This window comes from Phycomyces blakesleeanus (assembly GCF_001638985.1).
Source record: "Phycomyces blakesleeanus NRRL 1555(-) unplaced genomic scaffold PHYBLscaffold_38, whole genome shotgun sequence".
NCBI lineage: Eukaryota > Fungi > Mucoromycota > Mucoromycetes > Mucorales > Phycomycetaceae > Phycomyces > Phycomyces blakesleeanus.
The window spans coordinates 300,693-324,866 of NW_017265168.1; the positions used below are offsets into that span (position 1 = coordinate 300,693).

Consider the following 24,174-nt stretch of genomic DNA (forward strand, 5'->3'; position numbering starts at 1 on the left):
GAAAAAAAGCCACTAATATAATAATGACAAACGTTGGAAAAGAGGAAAGAAGCAGAAAAGAAGAAAGAAAAAGACGTAAATTTTTTTTCCGCGTTTGAAACAAAATACCAAAAAGCTTATCCAATAAACGATAGCAAAAAAAAACTGAAAAGAGGTGATCAATTGAGGTCAAAAAATGTATCAAGGCCGATTTGCATCTCAGTGTTTCAAGAAGTTGTCTTTGAAGTGTTCCTGAAGCATCACTACCGCCTATAAATACTTAATATTTCTACTTGCAATTCAATGTCACTCACTCTTGATTATATCATCTCAACAAATCTACGTTGCGAATTTATTGTAATTTACATAACAAAATAGATGGATTGTCTCTTACAAAAGAGAATAAAAAAGAAAAAGAACTAATATTAACAATTGAAAATATTATAATGTATTACAGATAATGCCTACCCCCCAACCGCAGACTCGCTCCTTCTCTTGCTAGCACTGATGTCCAGTTGCTACAAGCTTTGAATGCGATGAAAGAAGAGATGAAGGCCATGAAGGATAAGATCACATTGATGGATACAAGAATCGGTGCAGTGATCACCGGTAACACAACCGCCATTAATGGCATTGATGCCTTGTCTGCCCTCCCAGCATCTGCGCATGTGCCCACTAGTGTTGCATCCACTTCTGCTGCCCTTCCCATCACCAAATCAAGTGATACTAACGCTGTATTTGTAATTATAAAGATACAAAAGACACTTGCCAATCTTGTTGCTAATTAAAATATAATAGGGATACATTCATGATTATATGTGAAACCCAAAGCTAAAATCAAGAGACCAGGCAGAAATCCAAGCAAACGCCATAAAACCAAAGTGGGCAGTTGATGTTCGTTTTGATCGCTCTCCAAATAGAGAGTTAGTCAAACAACTCTTGTATTACTTGGAAAAGAAGTTTGCTGGCACTGATATGAGGACACGCGACCTTCGTAAGTGTATATATACAAACTTCTGTAGTAGACGTCGCCAGCAAAGGGAACTTCCAGAAACAAGACGAGCCTTGAATACTAATTCAAGAAGATCTGGCCGTGAAACTGACACTGTAGAAAAAAAAGTGCAAGTACTCGCAGAAATAATTGCATATCTGCAAAATCCATGTAACTTTGTAAAAATCATATCAATCTTACTAAATTTAGAGTGTTATAAGCCCCTTTTAGAAGCTGTGGACCCGCAATTAATCTTTTTTTCATGTGTTAAACTCAGTCGTCTATTTTAAGTGAGAAAAAAAAGACGACTGTTCTTTTTTGTTTACAATTTTGATCAAGGTTACAAATATAGCCAATCAATCAGATATACCGTTAATTTGCATTTTCTGGTGATGCGCAATTTTAAATAAAATGATAATGACAATCAACTTCGTTGAGTAATATCTGAATAAGACGAAAGGTTTATATACATTTATTAAAAAGAAAGAGGGAAAAAAAAGAAGAAGAAAAAACTACTGGTTGTGGGTCGGCAAGGGCCAGACGATATGTCTAATGGCCCCATCCTTAGTATCGTGAACGAGGCCAGCCATCCCCTTGAAGGACTTCACGTCTACTATCCTCATCTCGCCCTGCGAGTGGTTGCTCAAAACAGGGAAGAGCATGCCCAGCAAGGGCCTGACGTCAGAAAGACTCTCGGTGGCTGCAAAGAGCCTGGTCACTCCTTTGATAGTGTGGGAAAAAAATTTGTGAACAAATCCATAACTTTCAAAAAACATAATTAAATTATAACTAATATCGACTTTTAACAATGTAGAATATAACTAACAACACTTACTCCCACATATGTTTGAGCACAACAAGATTGTTAGCTCGAACATGTCTACTGTCAAAGGAGGACCAGACTCTGTAAACCACCAAGACTTTCCACATCTTCGTGGTGCAAACCACTGAGTCTTGTTCCTCAAAGGAGGAAACTCCTTCTCCTGCCCGGAAAGGCACCAACTGTTGGACGAGATCCTCCCATTCCATGCCAATGGTGTTGGCCAACTCAGCCATGCTATACCTGGTTGGACTGGACCACAGCTGAGGACCAGTAACATCATCACTTGCAACCTCGAAGTTGCTGGTCCTTCTGTCAGCTGGTCCAGTCCTGGCTGGACGGTTGCCGCGGCAGTGGCTGATGGCCGCCATCCGGAAAAGAACATTTTCCATGTTTTTTCCGGGCTCCTTCCTGGAATTGATCGCAGAGGTATAGGCTCCGATTGTGCGTTCTATCAGACGGCAGCTGTAAGCCCACAAAGGGCCCATTTCCCGCAACATGAAACCAAGATGAACCAGCATGTGCTGGTTCATCACGAATATGTTGGATTTCAGCTTACCGTCCGAAATCTTGCACCTTAGGAAGGAGTGCCAGTGGCCAATTGTCCTATAAAACTCATTAAAAACCGGATAGAAATATATATCTAAGTGACTTACTGCTCCACGGCAACAATGTCGCTGGTGGTGATACTCCATTGTTGGACAATGGAGCACGCCAGCACCAGGTCTCTCACAGCCTGCTTTGCATCTGCAAAGCAGAGGTGGTCGATTACCATGGTTGGTACAACAAACAAGAGGAAGTCCATCCAATTGACAGCCTTCCTCTTGCCATTCGATTCCTTCATCGACCTCCACGTACTGGTAAATGCCGTGGGTATATCTGCCCTGAATGTGCTGACTGCTTTTTCGATGTCATCTAGGCTAACATCCAGGGCAAAGGGGTACTCAAGTTGTTGCAGGCGTTCTTGGAGGTGCATTCCATGGGATTTTCTGCCCGGGCCTGCAGTCGCAGGGCAGAATTTGCCACCAAGGGCTTGATAGAGCTGGTGCCCTGTTCCATGACCTAGGAGGTGCATCTCGTCCTGGCCGAAGAAAGCAGAACTGGTGAGTGTGGGTAACTCTGCAAAGGCATTGTATCTCCTCCCATCAGGTCTCTAAAATGATGTTAGTGGTTTTTTTTGATATTTCATAACTTACACTTCATTCAGCTCTGCGAATACTCCCTACATCCCTCATAGGGGCAGGACCCTCGCTCTCCAGGAAGCACATGGTCTTGGTAATGCTTTCACCACGCGCAAAACAATGGCGGCAGCCGTATTGTACATTGTGATGCATAAGGTTCATCAAGTCAGAGACAGCTGGAGTATCTCCAGTTGCCATGACAAGATGAACCTTACGCACCACATACTGGTCTCCGTCCCAGCACTTCACTCCACTTGTCTGCAAGGCTCGCAGGTCAGCAAGGATGGGCTCCACAAACGAAGCAATGTTCTTTGGGTGCTTAGGCCCTGGGATGATGGCCAGCTGCATCATGTTACCCTTCTTGTACCTAAATATATTATTTTAGTATATATAAATATACATCTAAATCAATGTGTTTTATTTACCTTTCGGCAGGGTTGATATTCATGTTAATAACATGAATGATGCTAGCTGACATGGCAGCGTCCTTGAAGGGGTTGAACTGGTCAACAAACATAGACACCACCATGTCACCCTGGCCAACAATCCCACCTGCGAGCAGTCTATGGATGCCATCTCCATCAAGGATATCCTTATGGACATTCGATTGGCCACCAGCCAAAACCTCCATGCCATAGGTGATCTTTGCCCGTTCTTCAGGGTAAGCCAACTTGAAGCGTAATTGCTCTGAGAGAGGCACTACCTGGTTTGTCTGTACAGGTGATATAGTGCCTCTCTCACGCTGGTACCATGGTCCATTGCAGTGAGGGCACACCTCATTCTCAACAATTGAGTTTCCAGGCTCAAAATCAGGGAAACGAAAGCACCCACTGGCACACATGTCATACACCTGTGCCTTGACTGTGTATTCTTGCTTGAGCAAGGTATCCACCTTGTAATATGACAGAAGTGAATCCGTTTTAGCTAATACAATAGTAAGTATATGTAATATAGTAGATATGTAATAGTAATAAACTTACGGGATCCACGTTCTGTCATATACTTGTTTACAATCTTGACAGACTGATCGTAGATTTCACAAGAAACACTGTTCTCAAAAAACAAGGAGAACAACTCCAGACTAACGGCCTCAGCACTGCTGTTGGGAGTGTACATTGGTACAAACTGGTCGTACTCAATGTTGGCCTGCTCTGGTTCAGCTTGGGCTATTCCTTGCTTTTGGACACGTGTGAATCCAGGACCATTCTCTAATATATTTACACAGTTAATATTTAACATAAACATAATCATATGTAATAATGTTATTATTAACATTTTCTTTTAATTGTTCTTACCAGAGGTGTACTCCACCTCAACATTGCTGGAATTGGCTTCCATAGGAGAAGCGTCCTCTTCATCGGCCTCAACGTTATTAGTGGCAGCAGCCAAGAAACCATCAAAGTCAATTGAATCATCAACAGAGGCTTTATTGTTGATATCCATCATGTCGTAAGCTGGATAAGTGACATTGATATCCATTTGAGCGGGTTGTTGCTCAAAGAACGAATTGTCAAGCATATAACTGCTTGTTTCGTTTTTGGTAACAGGGTTAAGTAAGTCATTAATGTTCATTTTGAATTGTTGTTTTGTATTTTAAAAAAATAGGGGTGTAAGGTCGAAAAAACCACTTGGGATGTGATATTAATTTTTATTCCATCAGTTGACAGTGAAAAATTACAAGTGCGCTAATTATCATGAAATTTTTTTTAAAGGAATTCTGGCTTTTTGTTTTTTATTTTTCAGTTTTTCTTGTTGCTTTTGTTTAACTTCGTTTTTTTTTATATTTTACATCTTCTTTACAGTTCTAAAAATGTCATTGCTCGACATTGAGCAATTAAACCTTCGACTGGTGATGCTGGAGACAGCATATGCCCGGCTTGAGGCCAGGTTTGAGGCCAGGTTTGAGGCCAGGTTTGAGGCCAGGTTTGAGGCCAGGTTTGAGGGCAGTGAGGCCACCACTGAACAGCCCGTCCGAGGTAACTCTCCTGATGTGAACCGTTTGCAGCCGGTTGTTGGTGGCAACACCATCCCACGCCCTTCCCCCCAAGGACAATCTAACAGTTGGGTACTCTCAGCTGGGAGTGTTACTGCAGCCCTGGTATTACATTTTACCAGAGGTAACACCAAAGAAGCTCAGCTTCTTTACAGTGCCATTGGCAGACTTGCTCGCCAGCTTGTACAGATAACAATGTCACGCTACCATACAAATGGTATAGCTATACCATCGTGGGGTAGTCTTGCACCTAACCAGAGAAACATTCTGGTTAGAAACCTTGAGGAGAGAGCAGCCAGAAGAAATATTGCTCTTGATAGGTTTGAGAATTCCTGGGTGTTTATCTTTGTGCTTTCTCAGAGATGGAGAACTGCTGTCTCCAGTGGAAGACAGTAATAAAACGTAAGTTACTTTTAAATATAAAGCCATTTATAAGATCATAACTAATACAAATCAATTGTTTTGCTTTGTTTGTTTGCTTTTTATTTTATTATAGTAGACAATACTGAACTTTATAAGTGACATTTATAAAAAAACATAATAAAAATACTATTTTAAAAAAATTGTTATCGAGTAGAAAGTAATTTGGTATATGTCTTGTATACTTCTTCTATTGTCATTTGTTTGTTTGTTTGTTTGTTTTGTTTATTTTTGTTTTTTTGTATATTCCAGGGACCAAAAAATAAAACAAAAATAAAAATAAAAACTTATTTTTATGTGACGCAATGTGTATTATTTGACCAATTAGAGATCCAACAAATTTAACAAAAAAGGGTTAGTTAAAAGTAATACACAAGTCTAATTGGCTTGAGGATGCTGAACAGCACTCGATTGAGTTTAATGCTATGGAATTCCACAAATCCGATTGGCAAAGAGTAGTAACACTAACATTGTATCACCTTGTTTTTATTGGCTGAATCCATATCTGCAAGTATGCATTTTTTACATAGTAATCTGCATTGGCGGAATTACAAATGCTGTCATTTCCTATGGTGTGATGTAAACTATATTTTCAATTTATGCTAAATAATAACAATTAGAATATTAATTGTATTGTCTTTTTCCTTTAGAACTACACTCGCCGTCACCTTGCTTATGATGCTTACAAAGCTGGCATTGATCTCAAGATGGGTCGAAACTGCTCTGGACTGATCCAAAAGTCAGTCATGTCTGAAGGTGAATCAGACGATGATATGTCCCCCTCTCAGCCAAGAAATGAGATTCGTGTTGCTCGCCCAAGTTGGAGAAGTGACGAGGTAAAACCTAACAGTTTTCTTTTTTGAATGATGCCAGGCTGAATGTTAATATATGTTTATTACTTAGCTTAACAAATTCATTACGGAGGTTGACTCATTTGTTGTTAAGCAATTGGGTGCAAATTCCCGCCAACTGCTTAAGAGAGTTTATGGTAGAACAGTGGAATCAACAGTCCCAATTGATTTAGATCCTGCTCTACCTCAATGGGCTCTTAAATATGGGTCATAAATAAAACTCATTTTTTGTCGTTTTTTTTTCTTTTACTCTCAAAATTTCTTAACACATATGTATTGTTCGCAACATATATAATAGGACTACATTAGCTTATGTATTGAAATTTTTTATTAAAAAAGAAATGTATTAAATATTAATTGTATTGTTTGTGTGGTAAAGCGTTGACAAGTATTTTCTTATTATTTGTGCTGGTTTTATAATCACATGTTGCAACAACTGATGAAATTCGATGTACTGGCAAGATGCATTCAAAATCACACGCAATAAAATCTGCACTGCAGATGTCAACACTTTCCAACTCTCTTGAACGGTCATGCTCGATCTGGAACCACTTAACAAATGCAAACACGTGTTTATCTTGATAAACATCACGTGTTTGGAGCTCTGTGTTGTCTACTGGTGGAGTGAAAGTGTGCAAGAACAGATACTGAATTTGGCCAGTGTATGTCAACCGATTATTGCCTTGACTTCCAAGGAACAGAGATTGAACAAATGAGCCGCGACCAGAAGCATATTTGCAGCCTTTGTAAACCTGACCAAGCAAATTGATTGATTTCAACTTTATGATTTAGTTGTCAACAAAGGAGAATGGAGAGGAGGGATGCTGGTAACCTTCAAGATTTGGCATGCAGTATGCGACTTTATAGTAATCAAGCAAATGAGGATAGTCAACATCACTCATTGCTGATGGGGGTTTGATATGGAGAGGAAATGCGGATGGAGGAAGAGATTCATTGCCAAGGACTGGAAGAGAAGGGTTTGAGTATGCTTGGATGAAGGCTGATAGTCTGAACGGGCGCTGGGGAAAAGTTATTGTATTTTTTGAAGTGGAGGGTTGAGCTGTGGCAGTAAGCTTGGCGAGAAGAGGAAGAAACGGTACGTGGCTTGGGCATGTGAGAGCAGCATGAACGAAATCACCTTTGAATGTATCTTGGACGAAACTATTCATGTATGTAATTTCAAAGGAATCTTTTCTGTTTGTATTCACGTTCTTTAGCACACCATTATATCGCTCAAACCCGAAGAGCCAATATCCATATACTGGTCCAAGATCATGGATGGTCTCGCGAAGATGGAGATGTAAATGCATGTTACAGGTGAGAATAGTTAGAGTGTAAATACGCTGGCACTCAGTACAGAATTCTTGAAGAAATTTATGGCCGTCGTCAATGTCAGAGAACGTGATGCTTGGCTTTACTAATTGGCGGCAGGCATCAACAAAACTGATCCAATTTCTGAACATTTCAATTGGCAGGACGGCCTTCAACAAGATAGGCGAATACACTAGCACCCAGGACTTCCATTCATCAGCTTTTATGTATGGAAAGCCCTTTCCGATCTTCGATTTCAACACCACGTAATCCATTGGCACCACCATTGTCTCTGCCATTGTTTGCATTGTAGCTAGCTTTCTATCATCTATCAGTCCTTCTTTTATCCACCGCTCCATCATTCTCTTTGCTGTCCCCAGGAATAAATTATGCATGGAATCGATGATCGTTCCACATACTAGATCAAAGTATCCAAGGTGGTGCAGCTGCGACCATCGAACACCATTTTCGATTTCCAACTGATGCCTTTCTGAGGGCGTACTGGCACTCTTCCACTCCTCAGCATGCAACCTGTTTTCCAGACCGCTATGGATTTTCCACGTCAAATAGTCAAACCCACTGAAGTCGACCTGATTGGTGCTTGGTAACCTGGTAAACTGCCTCACACATCTGGGGCATGCAAAGTACTGTTGTGGGCGGTAAATCCACTGGTCTTCCTGGCGGCGGGGATGTCACAGGCAACCATATGTAATGCAGCACATACATTAACACCGGCTGGGCACTCAAAGGTCGGGATGGTTATCCCCATAAACAACTGCAGCAATTCATTGACTATTGGCTTTAAATAATGGTTGATCTCTTTGGTCTTTGGCTCCTTAGGACCAGGCATCAAACCAACAAGGATGACATTTTCAGGCTTAAATCTTTTCTCACGAGGCAAGTTATATATTGCAAGATAGATAGCTCCAGTTGAATATGTAACACCATCAAATGGCTGGAACCAGTCGATGTTCATTGTTAGCATCAATGAACGAGGTTCATCCACAAACAATATGCCACTTTGGTCCTTTAGCTCCTTCCACATAGCACCATCATAGACGTCGCATAGTGTATCTACGACCTTAAGCTCTTTGTTCCATTGTCTGATTTTTTGCTCGAACCCAGAACAAAGAAAGAAAACTTGTAATGATCTCTGGATAGAGTTGTAGACATATGATCGCTTGGCCACCATGGCACCAGAAGATGAAACCTTCATCAATTCACAATTGCATGCTGATTGAGAACCATGCTTTTTGAAGTCGCAATGAGTAGGGAGAGGCACATCTTGTTCGTAAACCTTGTGGCAGTCTTCACATACAACAGACTTCTTGATACCATTGGCGTAATTGGAAAATCCAGTCATTCTTTGCAGGCCAATAAGACTTGTTGGTAATTGGAAATCTTTGCCGTAGATCTTAAGTAACTGATTGATAAATTCAATCAATACGGCAGCACCTTTGTTAACAACATAACGTGAGATAAAAAGAATGGCAAAGGTAGCGATGAACTGATAGACAGGGTTTTCAAGCATGTTAGGAGCATCAAATGGGTCTATTTAAAATTAACAAAAATAAATTAGAACAAATTTTCTTTAGGTCTGTTTTTAAGAAAACAAAATCATTTATGACTGACCTTCATTAACAAACTCTTCAACGTCTGTCTCGACACCTTCTTCTTCACCACTGCCAGAGTCAGAGTTTATGTCTCTTTCAATGTCAGAGTCATTGCCATTGACCTCGCTGATCTCATCATCTACCGAGACATTGTCAGCCATTGTGGCGGCATTCGAATCAGGTGAGTTGGCCTGATCGTCTATTTTTTCAATGGATTCAGATTGACAGGTCGGGATATATACAAATATAGATTAGTTTAGCTTATTGTCTCTACTGCTTTTCAAATATTTTTTTTCTTTTCTTTTCTTACATTGGGTATCAACGTCTATCATTTGTTCTTCTTGCACAGCTGTGTTTCATTAAAATTAAAAAAATAAAGAAGTTATTACTCAGTAATCGAAAAATAAACCCTGAATATAACATACTATTTGCCAATCTTTCAGCCATATCCAGTCTCTCGATTCTCTCAAGCTCATCTTTTCTAATATGGCACTCAGCGGTTCTGCTTGTCACCAATGAGTATCCCTGTGAATTTCTGCTACATTGAGCACAATGGCAGACAACATTACGGCAGTGGGGGATAGAAGGCATTTTATGTGTTTTGTTTGACGTGATTTATTGAGAATAAAAAGAGAAACAAGCGTAAAATATACTTTATTTGCACCGACTTTATAGTAAAAAAAAGCATTATATTTTATGGTTGTTTAATTGAATTCTTCTAACAAGTTCTTTTCTATATTATTAAATATAGAAAGAGACATGACAATTATAATATTATCAATTCATAGTCTTTATTCAAATGTCTTCAAGAATGCCTGTTGTGTGTAAAAGACATATATTTTTCTACTATGAGTTTATAAATAGATTATTGTGAGAGTAAATCCAGAAAATAGTAGGAATAAAAAAAAGGGTGGTAGAATGAGAATTATGATAGGTCTCTGTATGTGAATTTAGCCTTCCATACCAGACTGATATTCTAAAATTCTGTTAGCCAATGAAACCAACTAAAACTACATCTTTGACCTGAACTTCAAAAAACACACTGAGTTGAAAAAAATCACTATTTCTACACATGTGTGTACCAACCTGGCCACATTGTTAATCAGGGCGGTTTTTCCAGTGCTAGAAAATAAATATCAGATTGAGACTTGACATTTTTGTTGTTACTGACATAGCACTGCAAAAGACTTCAAATTTGACAGTTTAATATAGTTTTATAAGTGTTCAATTTTCAAAAAAAATAATAAAATAAACATTATATTTTATTTTTAGTTGTAATTTCTAATCTGTTTTTTTAGCTGTAATTTCTAATCTGTTTTTTTAGCTGTAAAATTACATCAGCATCACTTTCCCTTCTGCATTTTACATATCTTCAATATCATTGTAAATTACACTCAAAAAAAATTATATAAAAAATATTATATATGTGGTATTTCAGGTACAAAACAATAGAAAAATAAAATATTTGATAATAGAGACGTATAGAAATACTTTGAGACTGTATATAAGTTGTCTTTATTCATAAATAAAAAGTGTCCCTTTTTATAAGAAAACACAATCTGCTCTTGTCATTACGTCTTAGTTTCTTAAGGCTTTCTTCCTTTACTATATTTGGTTATTAGAGTGTATTTACTGCTTAACTAGTGTCGGTGTTACAATTATGACATCAAGTCATAAATCGTACTTCTTTAGCTCTTAGCTATTCTTTTCTCTTTTATACTAGAGCTTTAGGACTTCCTACTAAATTAGCTCCATATCGATCTGACACAGTTTACCCGGCAGTATGATATAATTATCTTAACAATCTTTAAGATATTATCTACAGTACTAACTGTAATAATTATTGGGCTGATTACTTAATCGTTTATATATATTTTATACTGACAAGATGATAGCTACTACGCTATCCCAATATGAATATGTTCTTATATGTGATAAATCCAACATCCGAGTGTCTGGATCACCACAATATACTTAAAGAAAAGTAAATATTTTTTATATAATACTTCTTTTTTAGATAAAACCAGGGAAGTGGTGCTTCCCCCTCCCGCCTCCCTTTGGGGGGGGGGGGGGGTGGCAGAGTCTACCAGAAGTTAATATAAAACCCTTCCCTATTGGAAGTCTAAGTACCATATAGCATAATTAATAGGAACATTTTATTTCAGTGAGTTATATGAAAAGAAAGGATATGTATAAATGTTTTATTATTCAAAAGAAATTGGTTTGATGAGTTTATAGTGTATATTACAGTCAAAGCTCAATATAATGATATGGATGGTGCACAGAATTTTTTTTACTATCACTATATTGAGTGTGTTTTTTTCTTACTCAGTGCATTATTTAGTGATATTTCTAATGCTGCTGTGAGTGACTACTGTTTTCTAATAGGATTCATAGTATTTTATCTAAGAAAGTGAGCTTGCTTTAAAATGCTAAATAAAATATATACTACATTTATTTTTTTATACTACAGAAATAAACTCAGAGCTCAATATAGTGATACTATTCGATTCAAATTTTATCACTATCACTATATTGAATATCACTATATTAAGCTTTGACTGTATATATAATTTTTTACTTAATGTCAAAGACTTTCTTAAATACAACATTGTCTGCAAATACAGTATTTGCTATTTCATTGAAATTTGCTGATGTATTAAGCACTATCTTGATTGTAGAAGGTTTTCTGACCCGGGATAAAGTAACATACAGCTGGCCATGGGAGAATACTGTGGCAGAGGGATATAATCTAATGCTCTCAAGAGTTTGACCTTGTGACTTGTTTATTGTCATTGCAAATGCAAAATAAACTGGAAACTGGAACCGCTGGAATTCAATTTCACTATTTGATTCAGATGGATTAAGCTTTATTCTTGGAATAAGAGATACTTGCCCAGCATTGAATCTAGTCATAATTGTTGCTCTGATGACAGATGTTTCAAAAGAGTTCCAAATCAAATGTATATCATTACAGAAGTTGTTTTTTTGGTCAAGATTACAAAAAAACATGATAGAACATTCTTTTTTAAGGACAGTGATTGAGATGGTAGGGATCCAGAATCAATGATATTTAGTAGCTCAACTGGATATATCAACTGACCATCTTCATCAATTCCCTGGTCGATACTCTTAAGCTCTCATGCCTCTCCAGGAAACTGGCTGAGAAGAGTATCATTGCATTTGTTGACATCTTTATTCTTAAAAGTAAGCAAAGCATGGCTCATGAGAAAATGAGGGTTAGCTGCATTAGAGGAGAGATCACAGAAAACTGCTTTGGCCATATCAGCAGAATTACATTAAGAAAGTAGCATATGGGGCGGAATTGGAATGATATGATCACTGCCTGTTGTGTGGGCAGAACCACTACCAACTTGCAAGAGAAATGCTCCAAATTCCCTGAGCTTTAATGTTTCTTGTTCATTATTTGCTTGGGCAATTCGCATGTTTGTTGTAAGCTGCAAGATTTTTACATTTTCCCATATAGATGCTTTCTTGATACATTGGCTTACAATCTGAGCTTTTGTTGCCTTGGGTATAACAGAAAGAACCTGCCAAAAATCGCCTCCAAAGACAAACAACTTCCCTCCAAATGGAACGTTTTCAAGCAATGGATCGACAGCCTTCATTATATCTTACATGGATCTGCTTACAGTATTAAAAACATCTTTACTAATCATAGAAGCTTAGTCTCAGATAACCAATTCCGTTCTTCTAATAAGTTGTGCTAATTACAAGCTTGCATTGATGGAGCATAAGGAGTTAAGATTAACTTGCACTGGAATCTTAAACTGGAAATGTACTGTACACTCACTATCTAACAGCAATGGAGCAATTCCACTTGTTGCTACTGCAAGAGCAATTTTTTCTTGTTGGCGAGTTTTTTGAAGCAAGGCATTAAAGACAAATGTCTTTCCCATCCCACCTGGACCATTGACAACATACAATATTAAGGTTTTCACATTTTCTTCAATTGCACTTAATACTGTTGTATAGACACGTCTTTGTAAATTATTGAATGTCAATGTATCTGGATCTGGCAAAATTTGAGCTTGATTGCATAAATCTTCTTGTTCTTGTATGATGACTTATACATCTTGCCCATTTGGGCTAAAGCGCTGGATGTCAGACATTGGTGAAAGAACAAATCTAGTGAACAACATGAGAAACATAGAGTTGGCAGATAGATGACTTTTGATATCCCATAAACATTTGTCAAACATATCTTGTGTGGGGACTAATGCAGAAGTTCCACTACTTTCTCTTGCCAAATAAAGATAATCTTCAATCATAGAATCGCGATGAGCAAACCACAAAGAGAAAGGATCTGATACTGAACGGAAAACCAAAAGAATAGCAAAGAGTCTTTGTAAAAAAATGGGATCTGATGAGCTGCTGCCTCCTCTATACAGTTACTCCACTCATCATCGTTCAAAAGTAATTACAGAGCACGATATGCAGCTTGGTTTGTTTTATACATACATCCTTCTACTATACATATGTCTTCAAAGCCTTTGGTCCCTTTAACATTATGCAGCAGTAATCGTAACAGATATTTTTTAATATCTCTTGGAGACACTGTGTAAACTCTGCCAATTGTTTCTTTATCAAACCTCTTACATGCTGTCTATTTTCGTTCTTTTGTATTCCATACATAAAGATAAGGAAAGTCGACGTAAAGAAGTTTTTCAGATGATGAGTATGTAGCATTATAATCAAAATATCCCATTAACAGAGTGTTTTTTCTGGCATTTACAACATCTTCTGGGTTAGCAGATGGATTATAATATATGGGTTGGGCATTTTCCAGATGAATTGAAAGTCGTTGATGGCTGGGATACTCTTGATGAAGCTTGAAAGAAAATATTCTCCAGCATACTTCAGAAGCAGAGACATACCGAGTATCAAAAAACTTATTAACTTTGTTTGCATGCTCTTGTTGTTGTTGTGGGGCGGAATTGGTGGGTGTAGGCAGCACATGGGCCATTGCACAGGCATGTCCTTTATATACATACTTGTAGGGATATTTTAAGGCAGAAACAGAGATGCTAATCTTAACATTTATATGAGCATTATATTTTGCACATATGTATATATTATGTGAAATAACCCATCTATTATTCATGATCTTTGACTCTCTTCTTATAACTCTTCCATTTCGACTGCATTCATAAATATAATATTCGTTTCCACCATCACTAGTCTCATTGCAAAGCTTTTTAGAATAATTCTTTAAACAAATCCCATTCTTTATGCATGGTGCTTTAAAATATATTTTTTGCATAGATCATGCATCATACATTTTTTTACTGTTTTGTATGACAATAGCTCAGTTTCAGGATCTGGGATTTCAGCCAAAACTGTTCTGTCAAAATTTTCTATTGTTTTTGGTTTATCTTGTGGTCGCAAAATCAAAAGAATGTGGGCATGAGGAAGTCCCCACTTTTAGAATTTAATGATATAGATAAAGGTCAAAACTTTCCCCAGAATGTTTTTTTATAAGGTCAATCATGAGCTCTTTGAGCTTCATATTGAAAACCCAAGAACAAAGGTCTGATCTGTCATTAGCTTTTTGCTCAGCCAGTAGGGAATTTGTAATTTCTGACCACTTTGAATTGCAAGTGAAAGTTATGAGTAAATCAGGCTTGCCAAAACAACACATAACCCTCATTGAATCTTGATAAAGTTAAGCCATATACTGGGGGCTACCAATAAAAGAAGATGGAAGAATAACTCTCTTTCTAAGATTTGCAAGATTACAATTGTCATGAATAACAGCATTCTGAATTTCATTGTAGATCTACACGGAGACGATTTTGATTGCTAGTGATGAAGTACAGCTGATCGTGCTCAACTTTGGCATACATAGCAACAATATATTATTGAAAGAGATGGCCAAAACGATGGAGGACGTGCTGGGTGTTGCGTCAATACATCAAATGTTTTGAGTACTATTGCATTACTGTAACATGCTCTCCTGACAATGAGCTGGCATCAATGGTCTAACTATCTTCACTATGTGGAAAGAGTAGCACATAGTGTAAAGCATCGTAAGATCAGTGGAACTCATTGATGTTTTGTCAGAAGTTGGCTCTGGTGTGCAGCACAATGTCTCTTGAAGTACCCTCTTCATTATTCCTAATAAGAACTGCTTTTTCACTTGCAGTCGGAGCATTATACCGTCTTTGATCCCGAGGCCCCTCAGCTACTAAACGCAAAGTGAGATCCATAAATTGTCCCTTTTCCCAAGAAATTTGATCTATTGTTCTGAAGAGATGTATGAATGGATTTGTTTCCATAAGAATGGACCAAATCTTTTTCAAAACACTTCTTTCCAATTATAGGGAATAATACTGTCTTTGATCTATCTGAGCAGCACTATTATAAATATAGATTTGAGCAAATTTTGGGTGAACAATATCAGATTCTTTCACTGGCAAAATAAATCCAGTTCTATAAAAAATTATTCTATGAATCCGGAAGTTGTATGCCACATTGATATTGTTGCCAACAAAGATATTAATTTTAGCTCCCAAAAGATAAAGCTCATTGTGCTATTATAGCTTTAAATGTTTTCAAAAAACTTCTTTCTACCATATGTTCTATAGTTCAAAAGCTCAGCAATTTCTGTAGCTGTTGACTCAATTTTGGGGAGAACATGCTTTTTTTTTATAACACATAGAAAACACAGGGCTTCTTAAAGAAGAACAACTGTTTTTTTTATGTGCCCACATTATTGCCCTACAAAATTGACACTCAATATCCATATCTTCCCTGTTATCAACTGCTGGTTCTGAAATAGCTGGAAGTCAGGCAATATTATTCAAGTCTCTGTCTTGATTTCTAGATCCTTTTGCTCTGCTACTGTTATTGTTTGGACAGAATCTGTTTGTAATTTGGCAATGATCAGTTCTGTTACAGTGACAACAATGGAATAGAATTAATCCTCTATTCACAGTTGAAATCTCCTCGTCTTCTTCTTCTCTTCCAGCCACTTCTTTATTAGATGAAGTCTCCTCAATCTCTTTTTCCATGACTGCTTCAAGAACTTCAGTAATAGTCTCATTTGCGAGTAGAAATTCAGTCAATTTAGAAACTGAAATAGAAGTCAATATTTCTGTGTCCAAATTTTGGTCTTGGACAGGCTCACTTCTTATTCTCAAGGCAGCAGCTATTTCTTTATAGACACATTTATTATTAAAAAATATATATAATATTTGCATTAATACACATAAATGTATAAATAGTTACTTTGGCTACTTTCTGTAGAATATTTATCTATATTAGGTTTCTTTTGAGAAATGTGGAAAGAAATGTTCTTTTGGTTCACGAGACATTGCTTATGAGTACTTCTGCTATGTCCAAACATATGGCAAACAGCATAATGATGTTAAGTAGATGCCTTTTTATATTTTGGTTTTTTTTTCAAATTTAGAGTTTGATTTGATAGTTATATAAGTTTTTTGGCAATAGTTTGTAAAATAAATTCAAGAGGTTAATATCTTTGTATATCATATGACATAGTAAAAGTGCTAAATTTTAGATGTGATAGATGTTTTACAGACAAATTCATATATCATATGATGCTGCTAATTTTGATTGATTTTAGATATATAGGCGGAGTATACTGGCATCCCCAGTGAGACTTCATTAAGAAGAAGTAATCATACTATAAAAAAGAAAAAACCATTTGTCTGAGTTTATTTGGATTTTGATATTATAAAGATTTATTGTAGTAATAAAAATAAAATAATAGTAAGGAATATATCTTGCAGCCATATTTTTTGGGGGGTTTGTATTTTGATATTTTCAAAAAGAAAAAAACGTTATATATTGGCATATATATAATTGGTATTGACAATTTAAAAAAATTATTAAAATATTTGAAAAAAAGTAAAAAAAAACGTAAAGATAAAAATAAAGATAAGCATAAGCATAAACATAAGCATAAGGAGAAATAATGTGAATACAAAAAATACAAAAATAAAAATAAAGCATATAAAAAAAAATTGACATATTTCAATAAAGACATAGGGCAGAAAGCATATGATATGAAACAGATTGGTTAATTTCTAGAGAGCACTTTATTATAAATAACATTGTTTATATAGACATTGCTGGTTGCTTCAGTAGAAATACTGCCCATATCAACCATGATTTTTACTGAGTTTGGAGTTCGGATCTGAGAGAGAGCAACATACACTGCAAAAACACCTTAAAATAATTGAATTCCACTTACCTGGAATTATCGATAATAGTAGCCAAAAAATTACAACCCAGGTCATTTCCTGTATTTAGCAGTGAGAATATATTTAAAGACATATCATTGGCCTAATATATATCAGAGTCCCTGAGAGAATTTTTTCAAAATAATAAAGACAATTATAATAAGCAACGGCTGTTACACACTTCCTTTATTATTAAAAAAAATTAAGTGAAAAAATGTTTTCCATTGCCAATCCCGATGAAGTTCATTGCAAATGCACAAGATGCAATCGCAATCCTCTTGGATACACTATGACAGATAAAAGAACTGCCAAGCGTCATGCCCAGAATGATAATGACAGGAATATGGATAAAACCATTAATGGTAAATTAAGTTATCAATTTTTCATTTATTTATATGATGTATTCTAATTCATTAGAACAAACAGTTTTGACAGCCAAAGTAAACACTGGTGAAGCTGATATGGACGTAGATCAAATTGAAGAACATATTGAATGTAATAGTATTTTATTTTTTATACCCAATGCGCACTCTATTTAAACTCAGTACCAATAGATGATAATTACTCCGATGGTGCACCCTCACCAGAGCAGTATGTCAATACCCACTTACCTCTTTTGGTGGAAGAATCTCTTTTTGAAACAGAGGAGTATACCTCAGAGTATGAGTCTGAATATGAGTCATCGGATGAATTTGAGCAAGAAGAACAGAACAGAGAGCAAGAACAGGGTAAATATTAAAAATAAACTATGATTGAAGAAAAAAGGTTTGAATTAAAGAAACAAAAAATTAATATTATTTTATGATAACTTACAGAGTCTACAGAAAACCTTCCAGAGAATATTTGGCATTGAGTAATTGCGGTTTTCACTGTGATATTTATTTCTAGCTTCATTGTGGATGAAGGCGCAGTAATTTTGATTACATTCATAAATACAATCCTTGAACATTATGGAGAGGATTTCCGACTTCCCACAAGCATTCCGGGTTTGAGGAAAATGACAGGATACAATGACTTGACAAACGGCGTATCAAAATATGTAGCATGCAGTAATTGTCACACATTGTACGATTACAGCAACAACACACATACATTCTGCAATTTCAAAAGAGTTGGTAGTAAGACGCATTGTAAGAATGATCTCTACAAGTCTAGTATGAAGAACGCCATGATTCCAAAGTGCACATTTGTTTATAACTCGTTGACAACTACCTTGAAAAAAATGTTTACACGTCCTTCTTTTGAGAGTATGATCAACAGATGGAATCGTGAACCAAAAGTCGACGGTACTTTATTCGATGTATATGATGGAAAGATGTGGAACGAATTAGTGGATGAGGATGGTGTCCAGTTTGTTTCGAAGGAACGATCATTACTATTGACACTGAACATTGATTGGTTTCAACCATTTGATGGAGTAACATATTCTTGTGGTGCGATATACCTGACAATTAACAATCTGCCGAGAGAAGAGTGGAACAAGGCAGAAAATGTCATTCTTGTTGGATTGATGCCTGGACCTAAAGAAGCAAGCACCGACGAGATCAATAACTATTTGCGTCCTCTTGTTGATGAACTTATGCTATTGTATAAAGGTATCACAACTGATACATATAACTGCTCAGGTGCTCTGGTGCGTGCCGCTCTGTTGATGGTTGCATGCGACATCCCTGCTGCAAGGAAGACGTGTGGGTTTACATCTCACAACAGCACATGTGCATGCTACAAATGCAATCGTCAGTTTGCTCGTATTGATGGTACCAATGCTGTAAACTATTTTGGGCTTAAGTTTTCGGAATGGGTAGACCGCACAAAAGAAGAAAATCGCAGACATGCAAACCTGTGGAAGAATGCAAAGACATTGACATAGAGAAAGCGATTGGAGATTGAGAATGGTGTTCGTTGGTCTGAGCTTCATCGACTTGTATACTTTGAGCCAGTGCGTGCAACCATTATCGATCCCATGCACAACCTTTTTCTCGGGACTGCAAAACGAATGATGGATATTTGGATTGCAACCAATTTGCTTGATGACAAAGATTTGGTAGAGATGCAGGAAGAGGCTAATAGAATGGTACTCCCTGTAGGGTATACGACTCTGAAGATAAAGATTGGAAAGAAATTTCCGTTTATGAAAGCAGATGAGTGGAAATCATGGTGCCTGATATACTCTCCTGTTCTGCTTAAGACACGCCTGCGAGATGATCTGCTTGGCAATTGGATCCATTTTGTCGATGCATGCAGAGAATTGACGAAGCCAAGTATCACCAAAAATGGGATCAAAAAAGCTCACGAAAGTTTGGAGGAGTTCTGTGTTGGTTGTGAAGACTTTTATAAACCAGATGTATTCACGCAAAACATGCATCTCCATCTCCATCTAAAAGAAACGATTGAGGACTTTGGGCCAATTTACGGATTTTGGCTATTTAGCTTTGAACGCTATAATGGTGTATTGAAAGGGTTTGAGACAAACCAGAAGAGTGGGTTCGAGAATACCTACATGAAAAGGTTTCTTGAGAGTTCTTACAATGGTGACTTTTGTCAAGCGCATCTCAGAAATGTTACCAGCCCTTTACTCCTCTCTCTCTTTCTCAAGCTGTCTGGTTGTAAAATCTATAATCCTGCACTTTCGCCACATCCTTTGATACCGTCATTCTTTCACTTGCCAACGTTCCTACAATCCACTGAAAAGCCTTCAAAGCAAACATTTGGCAACGAATCTCTACCTCTTTCTGCTCTACCATTGTGTTTGAAGCCACCAACAACAAGGAGAAAATCCGAGTATGATTGTCGGCTCGATTTCTATAAAATTGAGTATGACGATGCTTCTCTTTGCAGTGCCAAGACAACAATCAGGAATTGTTGGTTTGTGAATGACCGAATCCAGAAGATTTCGTCCATCAATCTTCTTGGACAAGTTTACACAGGTGGAGAAGGTTTGGTCGTGAGAGGATCGCATATACAAGCGAAATTTATTGAAAAAAGTGGAGACTCTGAGGAAAGATATGCTGGTCGTATTAAGTACTTGTTCTTGCACGATTTTACACCAAACCTCACGCACACCAACCTTTTCCCTTGTCACAACCCCCAACACGTATTTGCCTTCGTTGAGTGGTACAAAATTCCTTGCCATCAATCTAGAATCAAGCAGGGCATTGAGTTGTATGAGCCAGAATTTCTGAAGTATGACTACGACAACATTCTGCCTGTCCACCGCATCTTGTCGCCAATTGCAATTGGAAGTCATGTGTCTGGTAGTGGTGCAGCAAAAGTTGTTGTTATTCCTCTGCCAAGAAAGCTGTACGCTTAATAAAATACTCTATCTTTTTTTTAAAATAATAATAATAATATAAAACATAGTTCATAGACATAAAAAGAGATGTGATAAAGAGTGCAACTAAAAAGACAGAAATTTTATTATATGCGTTTTGACCACGTAGGCATTTTTGTGACCAAGCCACGAGGAATTGTCTCGTGTACTAACACATGACTCCGCGACTTCAACTGCGTTGCTCTTTTTCCCAAGTCATCTCTGGCGAGCTCATCAAGAAAGTCAAACACGGTATTCAACTATAAATGTATATATACATCAGGAATCAAACAACAAAAAAACCGTTTTATATAAAACATTACCTCATCACTACGCCAACCAGGACGAGATGCAACAACAGAAGTATCGGTTTCTGTCTCATCACCAGACATTGCATCTCTGTAAAAAACGCCATTATAATCCCAATTAAACTTTTCAGTAATGGCATCCTTATGCTTTGTGTACATTCTTTTTCTCCTTTTATTAAGCTATGAGATATATAATATTTTAAGTATACTTGTCAAAATTGAATTATTATAAATAGAAATGCTTACAGCAGTCTTTCTATTTCCTCTTCTGTTTGAGGTAGTGTTTGTCTGTCTGTCTTCTTCAGTAAGCTTACTAGCAGTCAAGCGATTGTAATAGCTGTTTACAATTATACCACATAGCTCTTTTGGTGATACCATGGCTGCTACAGGTTGACAACAAATGTAAAGCATCAAATCACTTGCAAGATTCTTGTTAAACTTGTCAGACAAACCAACATTGACATCCCAAGTTGGTTTATCATCATTCTCTTTGATCAACTCCAAATCATCTGTCTTAAGATTAATATCTCTTAACCGCCCCCAAATAATACTCTATTAAAGGTATATTGATGTTAGATTTAAAGGGAGATTGTTTTTATAATTTTAGTATTTGAGCTCACTGAGATCTTTGGGTGTCTTGAGCTGCTTATGATGTTCTGAGGATCCATATCAGAATCCAGAACGGCTTGCATGCCAGTCGATTGAGCACCCACCTGGCATTGTACTGTTCAAATAGTCAGTCTATTGGAAAACAATATAGTTTGTGTTTAATTACCTTTCAATTCACTAACATCGGAACTAACGGCTGTCATTTTGTCATTGAGTGTAGCGAGAAGACTGACTACATCATTAAACTCTGACACTGGATTGACATATTTTCTGGTCTAGGAGCAATCATTGGATTTGACGATTCTATACGCCCAGTGTTGACTGCGTTGATCAATGGCCTAGATGTTGATCCATTGGTACGTGCGTTCTGGTTGATGTTAGTTCTTGGAGCCATTATCTGTATTTTTATATAATAAAATAATAAGTTTCTGGTATATATTGCTTGATATTTCTATTTTAATAAATTTTTAAGAGAGTACTTTACACGTAAAGAATTGTAGAGTAATTGAGTGATTAAACAATTATGTTAATGATTAAGCGAGCAAGTTGAGCAAGTGTATGAGTGTGTAAATACTTCTTTATTTAAATGATCAAGGAGATCGAAATATATTATTTTGAAAAAAATTGAGCTAGAAAACAACTTCTTTAGGTATATAGTAAGTAACAATTGTTTTATGAAACATATAAAGCTATAATTAGTAGACAATTTTTTTTTCAAAGTAAGAGAAACAGTCTAATAGCTTTTTCAGGGTCTACGGCTTTTTCAAACACTGTTTTTTATTTTCCCACCTTTTTCTGTTTTTCTCTACTCTTTAATAATATTAATAAAAATAACACTCTTTTAATCCTACTATGTTTCACTTTAGGCACCCTTAATATATACATATGATGCAGGTGTCTTTCATTATACAAGAGGTACTTTACTATTAAATATATCATTATTTTACTAACTATAAATTACTTTAAATAGCCATTACATATATTTCTCTGATATAACCGGTGCAGACAAAAAAAAAACACAAAAACATATTGGTGGCATGTATGTATATATCTATATCAACATCTTCTTCCCAGTATTAAAAACAATATCTAACATCTACTTTAAATATAGCTCACCCTTGATTTACATATGGTCAGTAAAAACAAATCATTTAAAGAATATAAGGGTACGTGTTATTCATTTTATTATTGTGTTGTTTTTATTTTGTTTTGTTTTTTTATATCAGCATTCTCACTCTCCTTTTTTATAGTTGAAATGGTTCTTCACATTCTTATATGACTGGTACTCAAGGACAAGACATGTTACTTTAGTAAATATGTATGTATATGTTTTATATTCCTTTCTTTGTAATATATACTTGAATGACGCATTGGCTCGTAGCTTTTGATAATATAAATCTGTGTTTTATTCCATTATTAACAAATTATTCTAACGGTATGTAAGTATCTTTCTACTCTCTTTAATCAAATAGCTTCAGTAAGCATATATACTCACTATCCAAGTTTATTAATTCAAAAAATTCTGAAACAAAATTTATAAGAAGTACAATATAACAGATTAGTGTATTTAATAGTAATACTATATAGAATTCTTATTATTGCCAAAAAAAAAAGGCTTTTTTTATCCAAAATAAAAACAAATAAAAAACCATTTTTCAAAACAAAACAATATCCAATTGAGTAACTCGTGCTTAGCATTTGCACCTGTGAGAATTTTTTCTTCGATTCATTTAGCCAATAAACATTAAAGAAGTGCCCTGTTATTACGCCTGTTATTACAAAAACAAGGCCTACATCAAATTACAGGTTTAATCAGCGGTAGATAATACATTGTTCTGCATTTGGAATAGTCTATATAATTGATCCCCGAGAACAGTTGATATACAGACATTATACCTAAACTCCCAGTTTTTATTTTTGGAATAAGATAATATTCAATTATTTTTGACACTTTATTCAATAACTTGTCAACTATGATTTCCTTAATATTTACGAGTAATTCATTTTTATGTGACAAAATATCCCAATAATCAAAACCTATTATTATAATAATTCCCAATGGTTTTTGCAGTGATACAACTGCCCGTGACCAAAGACATGGTTGGGAAGGTACAGACCAACTTTGTCAAGGGTCTGGCCTTGGGACTTGTTGATAGTCATGTCAAAGACAAGGCAGACTGGAAATTGACTTTGCTTGAACTCAATGAACATGGTTGATCCAGTTGAGTTCAGCTTGATTCTGGGAATGAACACCATCTTTCCAGTGCTTGATCTAGTTACAGTAGTAGCCTTGATAACATATCTGCCAAAGTCATTGCATATAAGGCAGGTACCATTGCAGAGGCCATTCTTGGGGTCCAGATTCCTCAGTAGCATAATGGGACATTCTTTTTTGAGACGTAGAGAATGAGGAGGCAAAGATCCAGGGTTGAGAGTGTTGAGCAGTTCAATTGGGTAGCTCAATCGATCATCTTTGCTGAGACCTTTGTCAATACTCTTGAACATGATTTCTTGTCCAGAGAACAGTCTAATAAAGATGTTATTAATCTTCCTAACTTCT

At 36.4% G+C, this 24,174-nt stretch overlaps 8 protein-coding genes across 8 annotated transcripts; 3 read left to right on the forward strand and 5 right to left on the reverse strand.

The window, feature by feature from the left end:
- Positions 1–515: 515 nt before the first annotated feature.
- Positions 516–1,260, forward strand: PHYBLDRAFT_175492 (hypothetical protein; the record flags this gene model as incomplete). Its single annotated transcript, XM_018437502.1, has 2 exons — positions 516–719; positions 811–1,260. 2 exons carry the CDS (start codon positions 516–518, stop codon positions 1,258–1,260), a joined length of 654 nt encoding a protein of 217 aa, XP_018284238.1.
- A 1,936-nt stretch (positions 1,261–3,196) lies between these two features.
- On the reverse strand, positions 3,197–3,746 carry PHYBLDRAFT_102534 (hypothetical protein; the record flags this gene model as incomplete). Its single annotated transcript, XM_018427729.1, has 2 exons — positions 3,197–3,338; positions 3,397–3,746. Coding segments are annotated over 2 exons (492 nt in total), but the record flags the coding sequence as incomplete, so codon positions are not given.
- A 1,035-nt stretch (positions 3,747–4,781) lies between these two features.
- On the forward strand, positions 4,782–6,449 carry PHYBLDRAFT_70962 (hypothetical protein; the record flags this gene model as incomplete). Its single annotated transcript, XM_018442374.1, has 6 exons — positions 4,782–5,356; positions 5,713–5,738; positions 5,915–5,963; positions 6,005–6,014; positions 6,035–6,220; positions 6,288–6,449. 6 exons carry the CDS (start codon positions 4,782–4,784, stop codon positions 6,447–6,449), a joined length of 1,008 nt encoding a protein of 335 aa, XP_018284240.1.
- A 1,462-nt stretch (positions 6,450–7,911) lies between these two features.
- Positions 7,912–8,450, reverse strand: PHYBLDRAFT_102185 (hypothetical protein; the record flags this gene model as incomplete). Its single annotated transcript, XM_018427682.1, has 2 exons — positions 7,912–8,136; positions 8,175–8,450. Coding segments are annotated over 2 exons (501 nt in total), but the record flags the coding sequence as incomplete, so codon positions are not given.
- A 3,286-nt stretch (positions 8,451–11,736) lies between these two features.
- PHYBLDRAFT_152771 (hypothetical protein) lies at positions 11,737–12,075 on the reverse strand (the record flags this gene model as incomplete). Its single annotated transcript, XM_018432990.1, has 1 exon — positions 11,737–12,075. The coding sequence occupies one exon, from the start codon at positions 12,073–12,075 to the stop codon at positions 11,737–11,739; it is 339 nt and encodes a 112-aa protein (XP_018284242.1).
- A 3,893-nt stretch (positions 12,076–15,968) lies between these two features.
- PHYBLDRAFT_70958 (hypothetical protein) lies at positions 15,969–16,528 on the reverse strand (the record flags this gene model as incomplete). Its single annotated transcript, XM_018442373.1, has 2 exons — positions 15,969–16,336; positions 16,411–16,528. 2 exons carry the CDS (start codon positions 16,526–16,528, stop codon positions 15,969–15,971), a joined length of 486 nt encoding a protein of 161 aa, XP_018284243.1.
- A 1,073-nt stretch (positions 16,529–17,601) lies between these two features.
- Positions 17,602–20,697, forward strand: PHYBLDRAFT_175498 (hypothetical protein; the record flags this gene model as incomplete). Its single annotated transcript, XM_018437503.1, has 5 exons — positions 17,602–17,749; positions 17,805–17,882; positions 17,933–18,115; positions 18,293–18,634; positions 19,328–20,697. 5 exons carry the CDS (start codon positions 17,602–17,604, stop codon positions 20,695–20,697), a joined length of 2,121 nt encoding a protein of 706 aa, XP_018284244.1.
- A 107-nt stretch (positions 20,698–20,804) lies between these two features.
- On the reverse strand, positions 20,805–22,008 carry PHYBLDRAFT_152776 (hypothetical protein; the record flags this gene model as incomplete). Its single annotated transcript, XM_018432991.1, has 6 exons — positions 20,805–20,957; positions 21,021–21,185; positions 21,252–21,557; positions 21,626–21,729; positions 21,781–21,867; positions 21,924–22,008. 6 exons carry the CDS (start codon positions 22,006–22,008, stop codon positions 20,805–20,807), a joined length of 900 nt encoding a protein of 299 aa, XP_018284245.1.
- Between the last annotated feature and the right edge of the window lie 2,166 nt (positions 22,009–24,174).